This window comes from Muntiacus reevesi, chromosome 18 (genome assembly GCF_963930625.1).
Source record: "Muntiacus reevesi chromosome 18, mMunRee1.1, whole genome shotgun sequence".
Lineage (NCBI taxonomy): Eukaryota > Metazoa > Chordata > Mammalia > Artiodactyla > Cervidae > Muntiacus > Muntiacus reevesi.
The window spans coordinates 33081897-33094602 of NC_089266.1; the positions used below are offsets into that span (position 1 = coordinate 33081897).

At 46.0% G+C, this 12706-nt stretch overlaps 1 protein-coding gene across 1 annotated transcript; it reads left to right on the forward strand.

Moving 5' to 3' along the window:
* Positions 1 to 1866: 1866 nt before the first annotated feature.
* On the forward strand, positions 1867 to 9688 carry GSG1L2 (GSG1 like 2). The gene is made up of 5 exons (XM_065910265.1): positions 1867 to 2164; positions 5420 to 5467; positions 6463 to 6612; positions 8447 to 8558; positions 9430 to 9688. Exons 1-5 carry the CDS (start codon positions 1867 to 1869, stop codon positions 9686 to 9688), a joined length of 867 nt encoding a protein of 288 aa, XP_065766337.1.
* The last annotated feature ends 3018 nt before the right edge of the window (positions 9689 to 12706 follow it).

Here is a 12706-nt window from a genome sequence, read left to right on the forward strand (position 1 = left end):
CCTAACCCTCTAGGTGAGTTCCTTTTTTCTAGCAGGTTCAGCACTGTGTCTCTGAGACATTCTGCTTGGCCCTTCTCATCCACCCCTCCCTGTCCAGCCCCTTCCAAGCCTTTCCTGAACTTGAGATTCCACAGAAGACGTCCTGATTGTATGAAATACAGATCAGCAAGAGACAGGAACACCATGTTCCCATTTAGGCTTTTCTTCCCCCCCATAAGCTGTACCAGAGACTCTCATCCTAGTTAACTTACTCAAGTGAGTGAATTTTGAACAGTTGGGGCAAAACAGTTGAGCATCCCTTAATAGAAATCCTTGGACATCTTTAAAAAAAGCAAAAAACCCACACGGCAAGATTTTAAATACCAGCAGTAAAACATTCAAAATGAACACAGACCCCCTACCCCGAGATGGACTCACATAATGATGTGACCTCTGGAATCCATGTGGTCATCCCTTTGGGACAGCAGAGAGAGGAATGAAGTAACCCAGAGGGAGAAAACTGCCCACATGATGGTTCTGATCCTTCGACGTGGCTGTAAATCTAGTCTGTGATGCACTTAACAGATCGTCTCCCCAATCGCCTACTGGCAAAAACAGTGCTGCCTGCTTGGTAAGAATATTTTATCTAGCCTCTCTGAACTTTTTCTCAAAAACAGCCTTTTTCTAAAGGGACAGGCGTTGCGGGGAGGGGACGGCTACACACGACTTCTCCACTTGTTGGATGGATGCCATCTAGTGATAAAATGAGGTAACTCCTCTTCCCACCAGACTGGTTGGCAACCACACAGACAGACACAGCTCACAACACAGTCCTCGGTCTTTGCCAGCTGGAAAATCCAGGCTAAGCGATGTGGACCCAAATAACACCGACCTTTTCTCCTACCTGCCCAGGTTGATTCTCTGTCATAATGGGGGAGGCGGGTTTGTCTTTGGGAGGTGTCTAACATAGGATGGAGAACCTTTGTGTTCCAGATGCCACGTGGAACCCTTGAGGACATCATGCTATGTGAAATAAGTCAGTCACAAAAAGACAAATTCCACGTATAACCCGAGTGACCAAATTCATGGAGAGTATCATAGGGGCTGGGAGAAGAGGAATGGGGAATTGGCATTTAATGGGGACAGAATTTCAGTTTTTGCAAGATAAAAAGAGTTCTGGAGCTTTGTGGCAGACCCGAATGTACTTAAAAGTTCACTTAAAAATGGTTAAGACAGTAAACTCTATATTCTGTGTATTTCATCACAATTTAAAAAGAGCAAAAATGGCATCTCTGCTCAGTGTTTTGCAGTGGCCTGGATGGGAAGGGAGTTTGGGGGAGAATGGATACATGTGTATGGAGGGCTGAGAACCTAAAACTATCACAATATTGTCAATCAGCTATACTCCAATACAAAATAAAGTTTTTTAGAAAGTGATGGTGAGAGTGTGAATAACACGAATCAAATTTAAGAGCATTTCGAGTTGGATCTGTAGCTATTCCATTGTGCCTAACACAAAGTGGAAGCACATTTTCTTCCAGTATCTAAAAACAGTCATCCAGTTTGACAAAAGAGTTGCTCACATCATCACATGGGAATAAATGAAGTTCTGCCCTTGCAAAAAAAAAATAATAATAACAAAAACAGAAAACCAGCACCTCTACATCGTGGGGAGGACTGAAGGGCTGACAGTGTTGAAGGGAGCATGACCCAGCTCTGTGGCTCCTTCGGCACAGATGTCACACCCTGGACAGCACCAGTTCCCCAGGGGGACGTGCGGGGAGAGGTAAGGATGCCAGATGGCGGACCGAGGTGGGGCGGGTACCAGGATGAGGCAGGCGAGGGGGACCCCACTGCTCATCCTGCCGCCGCACCCCGCTTTCAGCCATGGACCGGCGGGCCAGGCAGCAGCGGGCTCTGGCCCTCCTCCCGGTCTGCCTGGCCCTCACCTTCTCCCTCACGGCCGTGTGCAGCAGCTACTGGTGCGAGGGCACGCGGCGGGTGGCAAAGCCGCTGTGCCAGGATCGTCCGGGCGTGCTGCACTGCATCCACTACAGTCGTGGCAGCAGCGACAACGGGAGCCAGGCCGTCCAGTACATTTGGGAGATGGGGGACGACAAGTTCGTCCAGCGCAGGTTCCACGTGGGGCTCTGGCAGTCATGCGAGGAAACCCTCGGGAGCACAGGTGAGCTCAGCATCAACGGGTCCTCTGGTGGTTCGGGGACGTAAGCTTTCTGGCTTTCCACGTGAAAACATCGCCCAGACCCAAGAGAGCCTGCCTGGGGAGACTGCAGCCGAGGGCCCCTAATTTAGCACAAATGCCTGGGTGAGCTGATGCATAAGAAAAGGAGCAGATTACAACTGGAGGTGGATGGTGGCACCCACAGAGAGGAACAGGAGGGATGGGGGGTGCTACGGAGACCTGGCCGCAAGGACTCCAGCCTGGGGAGGATGCTCCTGGGCCCTGAACAAGCACAAGAAAGGGATCTCAGGGTGTCTGGTCGCCCCCAGCTCTGCTGCCCACTGCAGCTTCCTGGGTATTTCCCTTCTTAATCAGCTTCATCTGCATCCCCCTAAAAGTTGACCCCCTTTGGACCCCCTAATAGAGTCCTCCTGGGGACCCCCTGGAGTGCTATGTGGCGACCCCCTACCTGGAGGTCATCTTCTAAATAGCTCTGCATCTTCTTCCCAATGCCTCTAAAGAGAGAACGCACCGTTTGAAATGAAGATGTAAAACAAAAACTCCTCTTAGAGAATGAACTTATGGTAGGGAGCCAGGCAGAAGGATAGTTAGGGAGCTTGGGATGGACTTGTACACTCTGCTGTATTTAAAATGGATAACCAACAAGGACCTACTGTAGAGCACAAGGAACTCTGCTCAAGGTTATGTGGCAGCCTGGATGGGAGAGGGGTTAGGGGAGAATGGATCCATGTATATGTATGACCAAGTCCCTTTGCTGGTCACCTGAAACTATCATAACACTGTTAATCGACTCTACCCCAATACAAAATAAAAAGTTAAAAAAGAAAAAGAAATAGAAAAAAACAAAAATTCCTGGTTGGGGCAGCTTTTCAACTCAATGTTCTTTCTCTTGGGTGAATGAATTAGTCAGCAGAATGTGTTGATTCCTGACTCTGTGCGGTTCTGCTGAACCAAGAAATTCAAGGACAGAGGGGCCTGTCTGGGCCCTGAACAAGCACATAGTGGGTGGGGGTTTGGGGAGAAAAAGCACACGGAGTGCCACAGTCCATCCCCAGGACTCTGACACTGTTTCCCAGGCTGGCTGGCTGTACCGCTTGGCTGGCGAACTTCTGTCCAGCTATGTAACACCCGCCTGCCTGGCTTCATGGGATTTATAAAGATTTTTCCTTTTAATCCTGCTGGACCTATTCAAAAGGAACATCATTTCTGAGGATTCATACTAATCAAGGGGTCACTGTGGTCTGACCCACGCTAAACTCACCCTTCTAAGCTATTGTGAATTCTCTTAATCTCCTTGGCTGGTCCCATTTTCACTCTGCCCTGCCTCTGGCTCTGGACTTGCCTTCTCTTTACCCCCCGTTGAGATAAGGCAGCCCTCTCTAGAAGGCTAGTTAGACATTCAGTCCTCCATGCGTTAAGCAGAAAGACAGCAGTAGGGTTTAAGTGCATATTAACCAGGAAAGAAGCTTTCCCATCTAAGCGTTAGTTGCTCAGTCATGTCCGACTCTTCAACCCCGTGGACTGCAGCCCACCAGGCTCCTCTATCCATGGAATTTCTTAGGCAAGAATACTGGAGTGGGTAGCTATTCCCTTCTCCAGGGGATCTTCCTGACCCAGGGGTTGAACCCAAGTCTCCTGCATTGGCAGGAGGATTCTTCCTATCTAGGATCTCATTTAATCTTCAAAGCAAGACTAACATGGGGACTATTAAACCAATTTTAGAAATAGGGAAGCCGTTCCTCTGAAGAGTCAATAACAAGTGGGATGGGAGGGAATCTCAAGACGGTAGGGATATACGTTACTGATGGCTGATTCACATTGTTGTACAACAGAAACCAACACAACATTGTAGAGTCATTATCCTCAAATTAAAACAAAAAAAAAAGAAAGAAAAAAAAAAAGAAGAGTCAATGATCTATGCCCCTAACATTCGCCTCTTTTAGCTCCTAGCAGCCCAGACTGGGAGCTGCAGGGTGTGTCTTCCTGGCACCCTCCCTACAGCCCCTGGGTTGAATCCCTGATGTGGCAGGACAGTCTCGGGACAGTACTGGGCCCCTGCAAGCCCAGTTCGAATGCTAAAACTGCCTCCACCCATGTTTTCTCTACCACGTTTTCCCCTCAGAGGTCCTCAGACACACTCTTCCTAACTGTGCAGAGACAAATCAGGCAATGTCCCTGGCTCCTCCCACTCCACCATCTATGATTCAATTCAGGGCTGATGCGTTCATGGAACAAGATGGGGGTACCCACCTGGGACACAGCATCCCAGAGGGTGATTCGCCCTGGTGTCAAACCCTTCACCCATTACTCACCCCAAACCGAAATTTGGTGACATGGGTACACTCAGTAGATAACCAAGGACTCATATCCTTCAAAGGGACTACACCTCACAGCGGGCAGCACAAGCTTTTCTAGCCAATATGTGCAACATGACCAATGATATGGGCAAAGCACACCCCCTGGAGCACAGAATACGTCTGGGGGTGGGTTCTGCCCATCACCTGGTACTCACACACGTAACTCTTCCCTTTCCTCTCCCACTCCAGAAAGCAGGATGGAGTGCAAGTAACTGACTCACCTCATAGCAGAGATAGTTCTGAATCTGCTCTATTTCATTTATTAAAATGATTACAAACATTGTCACTTTCCCCTCTACCCAGAAAGAAATTATTTGAGACTCACGTCATCCTGGATGCTGTTTGGGAAGTCCAGCATCAAGTCTTGCAGCGTCAGTCCAGATGGGCTAGGGTATGCTGTAATAACAAACAACATCCAAGTCCCACAGGTTTAAACCACCAAATTCATTTCTAGCTCTTGCTATTTGTATTTTGCCGGTTGGCAAGCAGTGTCTCCTCACTGGAACCACTCAGGGATCCAGGCAGAGAGAGGCTCCACCTGGACATACGCTTCTGTGATCTCAGAGGCAAGAAAATGAGAACTTTTAGACAAAACTCTGACTCGTAAAGCTTCTGACGGGAAGTGATCCCCCCCACCCACCCCATAATTTCCACCCCCAGTCCTCGGCCATAACAAGGCATATGACCCAGCCTAGATTCACTGGAGCAGGATTGTATCTTGATGCTCCAGGGAGGGGAACTACCTCTCTGGGAGCAATAAAGCCACACTCTCCAGTCCTTGTTCAAAATGACGTGGATGCACTCAAGGGGGGCTGGAAACACAGCTTGCCCCTTGTTGTCAAAGTTCACCCTACTTGATTCTATCTTCTTTTACTTCCAGGTGAAAACTGCAGAAGTTTCCAGAGTGTAATACCAGCTGAAGAACAAGGTAAACCCCTTCCTCATGGTCTGTCCACCAGCCCTTCTCACCATTTGGACAATGTCTATGGTTTTGGTTGGGCTAGGGGGAAACATGAAAGAGTTATTTATAGTTTTTCCATGAATTCAAGACCCACAGAGCCACTGGCTCTTTTCCTGGGCCCTGTATTTGCAGCTTTTTGGCCTCCCACCAAGGCCAATTTCAAACTATCAATGCAAGGTGACCGCAGAGTGGGAAAAAAGATGAGTCTAGTTCATCACTGCCAATAGCATTTTCCCTCTCTATAACACTCATCAAAGTTAAACTTACTCTCCTAGTATCGTTTCCCCAGCAAGAATATAGCTTTTGTGATGGCATGGACCATGTCTCTTTCATTCATTGCTGAGTCCCCAGGACCAAACTGCCTTATAGGAAGCTTTTTGCAAATAACAGTTTCGCTCCCTGCCCCTTTTATTCACTCCTTTCCACATCCAACCTATTTCCTTGAAGCAGCAGGATGGGTCCCACCGAAAGGGTAAATTGTAGGTTGACATGGAAACGAATGAGATTTTGGCATCTCGAATCAGGGGGCCTCAATTCTCTGACTCCTTCATCCGCCCTGGTGAAGTTTATCCTCTCCTTTAAAATATTAAGATAGTGTCTTATGGTGGAATCAAAATAACATGGTAACTTCTGAACTGGGGAATGGGACCTCCAGCATCCTTCAGGCTCTCGCAGAAAAATTTTGCTTAGTCTTTTTTTCCCTCCCAGCTAATGACAATCTTCCCAAAGCTTCTCTTTCAAGCCCCAGGACTCCCCTTGCATTGTCAACTTTCCAAGACTCAACAGAGGTTTCTGTGGTTTTCACCCCGTAGTGGTTTTTATCTATTTAATTTTTGTTTTAGAAGTGACCCGAATCACATGATTGAATATCCCAATATTCCTAAGGGGCTGTCCTGGTGGCTCAGACGGTAAAGAATCTGTATTTCTGAGTCTCAGCATCTCTTTTATCCTTACATTTGCAGGTGTCTTGTGGCTGTCTATCGGGGCTGAGGTCCTGAATATCCTACTGACATTGACAAGTGTAGTCCTCCTGGGCTCCAGAGTGAGGCATCACTCTGGGTTCCACTGGCTCAAGGTGGATGCCTCTGTAGCCATCCTCACGGTGCTTGCAGGTACTTGCCAAGAGCATCATCAGAACAGGCAAATTCCCTACAGCCTGCCCCCACGGGAACTGGCAGAGCTCCAGGCTGGCTCTTCCTATCACTGGTCCATTCAGTGGGACAACGGGTTCACTGGAGACGTTACCAAACTAATCCCGTTGGTGGAAGCAATGGGGGGGGGGCTGATGAAAAAAGCGCGGATAGGTACAAATGGAGAGCAAAATCTATCAGCATGTCTTTGTCACAACTGTGGGGAAGAAGTCCACTGGCTTTGAGGACAGAAACTGCCCTGTTTGAACAATGGTTAAACATGAGTCTGTGGAGAAATACTGCCTGGATTCAGAGATCTCCAACTTGCTGGCTGTGTGATTCTGGGCCAGTGGCTTCACTTCTCTAACTAGCTGCCTCAAAAAGCTGTGATGGGGCGGCCCCTGGTGATCCGGTGGCTAAGAATTTGTGCTTCCACTACAGACAGCATGGATCTGATCCCGGTCAGGGAAGATCTTGCATGCCAGTGCAGCCAAAACATACAAAAACAAACAAACAAAATGCTATGGTGATGACTAAATAAGAATGCACATAGTATATAGTAAGTACTCAAAAATGGCAGCTTGTTAAAAATTATCCAAGTGGGGTCGATAGCCCTATGAGTAAAGAACTCCTCTTCTTGGTCTTCTGTGTTGTCCAAATACTTTTTCCATTATTGTTGTTCATTTGCTAAGTTGTGTCTGACTCTTTGCGACCCCATGAACTGTAGCTAGCCAGGCTCCTCTGTCCATGGGATTCTCCAGCAACAGTACTGGAGTGTGTTGCCATTCCCTTCTCCGGGGGCTCTTCCTGAGCCAGGGATGGAACCCGGGTCTCCTGCATTGCAGGTAGATTCTTTACTGTCTGAACCCATAGACCAGGAAAGCCCATAGACCACTAGAGAAGTCCCAAAACTCCTTTCTACTTGACCATTGAAGCCACAGTTGGTCACTCCCTGCCATACATTTATTAAATTAAAACATAGCCCTAAAAAAAAAAAAAAAAAAATAGCCCTGTAATGGGAGCCCCTGAAAAAGAAAGGCAAAATAACTAATATTTAAAAGTAATATTCAAAGAAACTTCCTGGAACAAAAGACCAAAATCTATGCATATAAAACTCTCTCTAATACCTGGGGGGAAAAAATGACACAGGACATTCAAGTCCTAGACATATCTTGCTAAAACTGTTAAAGGAAAAGAAAATCATCTGGGTCCTCAGGCAAAAAGATCAATTCAGTTACAGAGAAGAGAAAATCACATTGGGAACTGACCAGTTCCTACTGTGAAAGTCTATTGTGGCCAGAACTTATTCCAATTTTTATGCAAAATTTTTCTGTGTTAGCAAACAATCCACATTCAAAAGAAAAAGTGACAGAACTTAGTAAAGTATGGCTTCAGGCTAAATGTAGCTCAAGGACCTCGTCCCTGTTCTGGAAAACAGAGGATATAAAATTAGTGCCTCTGGGGACTTCACTTGTGGCCCAGTAGTTAAGACTCCGAGCTTCTAATGCAAGGGGCGCAGGTTCTATCCCTGGTCAGGAAACAAAGATCCCACATGCTGAGCTGTATGAGTAAAAAAAAAAAAAAAAACCCACAGCAACATGATAAAATAGGAAAAGGAGGTGGTCTTGAGACAGATGACATGGCAAGGGAACATTCACCACTGTGTAGACTGGTGACTCTAAGAAATCAGTAGACGTGTAAAACATGAAGGCTGCTTGGAAGGGCTCAAGGAGGATGTTAGTGGACTAGGACAGCCAACTCACGTGCCATAGAAAAGTACATTCTTTACTGTGGCTCACGAGTTTTCCTTGTGCAGGACTCCTAGCCATGGTGGCCCACATGATGTACACAACCATTTTTCAAATCACTGTGAACCTGGGACCGGAAGATTGGAAGCCTCAGACGTGGGACTATGGCTGGTCATACTGGTGAGTCGCTGGCCACGGTGGACCAGCAGAGATGCACACAGGTTTTCTAGGAGCACCACCGCCCTTGGTCACAGCTCCACCACCTGCTACTCTTGGGACTTTGGGTTAGTTTCTTAATCTTTCTGTAACTCAGATTCCTCATCTCTAAAATGATAAAACCCATCTTAGATATTTTTATGAGAATGGAAGGAGGTTGGTTATGTTTATAAAATTCTTGGCACAGAGTGAAGCGTTGAAGAAATAGAGATAGTGCTGTTGTTACTTTCTTGAACATGGTTTAAGGAGAAAAGTCCTATTATAATTCCTAAAAAATATTTCAGTGAGGAGAGACCCAGTCCCCGATTCTAATGGAAAGGCAGGCCATGACACAGAAGTTTTATCTCTACTAGAAAGACTTGATGCAGAATTGGATCCAGAAAGGTGAAGTCACCAGCTCAAGGTTGCACAGTTAACGAGAGATGTGTGCAAACCCACAGGGCATGCGTGACTCCCGGGTCTGGTTCTCTCCACCATTCACACATTCCCAACAAAAACACGTTGACTGCTCTGTGAGATCTGTGATCCAGAGCATTAGTCGCTCAGTCATGTCCAACGCTTTGTGATCCCATGGACTGTAGCCCGTCAGGCTCCTCTGTCCATGGAATTCTCCAGGCCTGAATACTGGAGCGGGTAGCCGTTCCCTTCTCCAGGGGATCTTCCCAACCCAGGAATTGAACCCAGGTCTTCTGCATTGCAGGCAGATTCTTTACTGTCTGAGCCACCAGGACGCCCAAACCCAGGTCCAAATTGGGTAGAACCGGGAGTTCCCATCCCAGCAGGAAGCCCTGAAGTCAGCCCTGCACTCTTTGCTAACCGTGCCTTTTGTTGACAGCCTCGCCTGGGGTTCCTTTGCTCTGTGCATGGTTGCATCGGTCATGGCCACAAGCAGATACACAGCAGCCCGCCGGGAACTCGCAGAGAAAAAAAGTGGACAGAAGGGCAGTCAGCACTCTCCACAAGACTTCCAGAAACCCAAGGCTTCAGAAAGTGTTTGGGAAACAGAAGCTGCTCCCAGTCCTGCGGGGTGTGCCCTTATCAGTGTATCTAAGCACCTGCCACCGGAGGCTCCAGGCAAGGTGTCCATGTGCTAGCCAGAGCTCATGGCTGGCAGATCTGCACAGGCAGACAAACCAGACTCTAGTCTACAAGGAGATCTCTGGAGTGGGCTTCACAAGGCTGTGAAGTAAACCTTCCACCTGCCATCTTACCCTTCACTAAACACCTTTGCCTTCAACTTCTGATTCCTGTTATAATGCCAGTATTTTTAAATGAGATAACTCCTACAGAAAATATCAACCATTGACACTCTAGTATAAATGAGCATCCCAAGCTTTCCTGACAGTTTAATAAGGGTGACAGAAAAAGTAGGAGCATGTGAGTGCTAAGAGTAAGAGCTAAAGAAAGGGGGAAAACAAGGCTTTGACTACAAACAATGTAGATTTGTTGCCCACACAGTTATGTTGACAAAAGAGTCCAGAATGTCTTTTTCCTTAATTGACACACACAAATTAATAGTACATGTGACTACCCTATATTTTTTTTTCTGTTTTAATCAGGAAGAAGTGAATTTAAAAATCAGTTTTGTGTTATTTTTAAAATACATTTTCTTCTAAATTTTCTACTTTCCACCTATAGGAAAATCAGTTTGGAAGGATAATCAAATGATAAAACAAAATAAGAAGGGTTGAAGGGAATGACATCTTGTCACAGCTAAGTGGAACAAATGTTTGAATTGTTGTGCTTAAATTAAATTGCCAGGCACTTCTGCTTCTAAAAATAAACATGGTGAAACCTGCAAGTCTTGTTTGAAACAGTGGTATGCTGCATGTTTCCTAACTTGTTCAGTTACAATATTATATACCTCTCTTTTGCATTTCAAACTAACATGCTATTGAGGTTACCAGTTGTTAAACACATAACTTGGGTGTTAAAGGGGAAAAAGAACTGCCATATCCTAATAACCCTAAACGCATCCTAGCTTAGATTCATTTTTTAAAATGTATTTATGTGTGTAGTGAATGTATCATTTCTGAAAAAAATGTCTGAATGTTTCAAATAAAATCACTCAATCTATTTATGCTGAACTGTACCATTTATACTATCAGAGAATAAGGGGCAGTTGAGCTAACTTCTTCATAGTTGTGGATCTGCTTAATGACTGATGGGCCTATGGAATTTTGCGCTATGTTGAACCAAGCGTATGTGAAGTGGTATTAAATGGCTTTTTACTGGAATGAGTCCAACACAAGGAAGGCGTGCTGGGGTCCTCTGGAGCAGAAGAGTTCATACTCAATGGCCCCTGCGCTCCACACTGTGCATGTTCTTTTATAGGATTTGTCACCCCTGTGTGTCTGTGTAGGTAAATCCCTTGTCAGTGTCACAACATTGAGACAGAGTCTGATACCAGAGAAAAGGAAATCCAAAAGAAAAGTCCCCAAAGAGACACTCAGTTCTTTAAAAAAAAAAAAAAAAAAAAAAAAACCACACACACACACACAGAGAAAACTTATGCCTGAAGATTCCAAGGAAGAAATGAATGTTCTGGAGTCATGTGAGAGAAGCTGACATCAGCAAATAGCACATACGGCATCTGGGGAAAGGAGTCAGTGATGAACAAGATACCGGGGAGGACAGGAGATGACTGGTCCCCAAGGCTCAGGTCAAAACTGACTTTGCTTCATTCTCTGAGTTTCCAAGACTCTCTGCTTCCTTTTATTTTTTTATTTTTGGCCACACCACGTGGCATGTGGAATCTAGTTCCCTGTCTAGGGACTGAACCCATGCCACCTGCATTGGAAACACAGGTTCTTAACCACAGGAACCCCAGGGAAGTTCCCCTTTTATATTTTTTAAGTGTTGATTTTATTCAAGTACTACATACCTACAAAAAATTACCCAAACCCTAAGTGTACAGCTTAGGGATTTTCAGACAATGAACACGGCCCCTCAGATCAAGGCATCTCATCTCCATCTGTCTATCTTTGCTATAAAACAAATTCAGGTTGGATTTTAATTCCTCCATATATTGCAATAATCTGTTTGCAGGTCTATTCCCCTCTTATGAACTGTCAACTATTTCCCTATAGCACAAACTGTCCTCTGTACCTCCCAGCATTGAAAACAATCATTGGCAAATAGAACTCTCCAACACACACATACATATACATATATGCATATATACACATATATACACATATAAACACATACACATGTATGTTTATACAAGTATATGCACACAGATTGCCTGACTGAGCCCTGGCATCTCTCACCTGTCAAGCCTGTCCAGGGTCCTGAGGAATGAGCCCTGATATGCATTAAGGAAAGGCAACCAGGAAACCAATGCAGACTAGGAAAAAATTGCCAAAGAGAGGGGAGAAACCGAAGCCCACAGGCACAGCAATGGACCAGACCCATTCTGGGAGTGGGACACAGTCACCTCCTACATTCTTTCTTTCTTTCATTATTTTTGACTGTTCTGGGTTTTCACTGCTGTTTGCCGGCTTTCTCTAGTTGCAGTGCACGGGCTTCTCACTGTGGTGCTTTCTCTTGTGATAGAGCGTGGGCTCTAGGCACACAGGCATCAGTAACGGCAGCACTCGGGCTCAGTAGCTGCAGCACAGGGGCTCATTAGTTGTAGCTCACGGGCCCTAGAGCATGCAGGCTTAATCACTAAAGAGAACAGAGCGATCTTCTCAGAGTCTGTTACTAGGCTGTAACATCTTAGTCTCCCAACAGTCCTGCAAGACGAGACTATTGTGCCCACTTTACAGATGAGGAGACTGAGGCTATAAGAGCTGGAAGCACTCAAAAGAGGAACAGCCCCAAACTGCCCTTTCCCACAGTTCATGTCACACCTTCAAGTGGTTCATCCGTTCTGTTTAACAGATTTTCTGTGCCTTTTCACCTCCAGCCAGAAAGTTTTCTTGCTGCCACCAGAGTCTGAGCTACCTGGAAGCTACCTGATAGGAGAGTTAGGAAGTGAGGGTGGGGATGTTTGTGCTGAAATCCCAGGTCCTGATCCCTAGGGCTCATCCCTGAACTGCAGAGGAACCTCTACTAGAGAGGCACCCAGGAGAGTTTTATTTTTTTTTTTTTTTTCCAGGAGAGCT

Bases quoted from the DNA above. Each gene is read 5' to 3' on its own strand.
- GSG1L2 (XM_065910265.1), top strand. From the start codon at position 1,867: ATGGACCGGCGGGCCAGGCAGCAGCGGGCTCTGGCCCTCCTCCCGGTC. The intron at 2,165-5,419 runs GTGAGCTCAGCA...TTTTACTTCCAG, and splicing joins GGAAACCCTCGGGAGCACAG to GTGAAAACTGCAGAAGTTTC. The intron at 8,559-9,429 runs GTGAGTCGCTGG...TTTTGTTGACAG, and splicing joins GACTATGGCTGGTCATACTG to CCTCGCCTGGGGTTCCTTTG.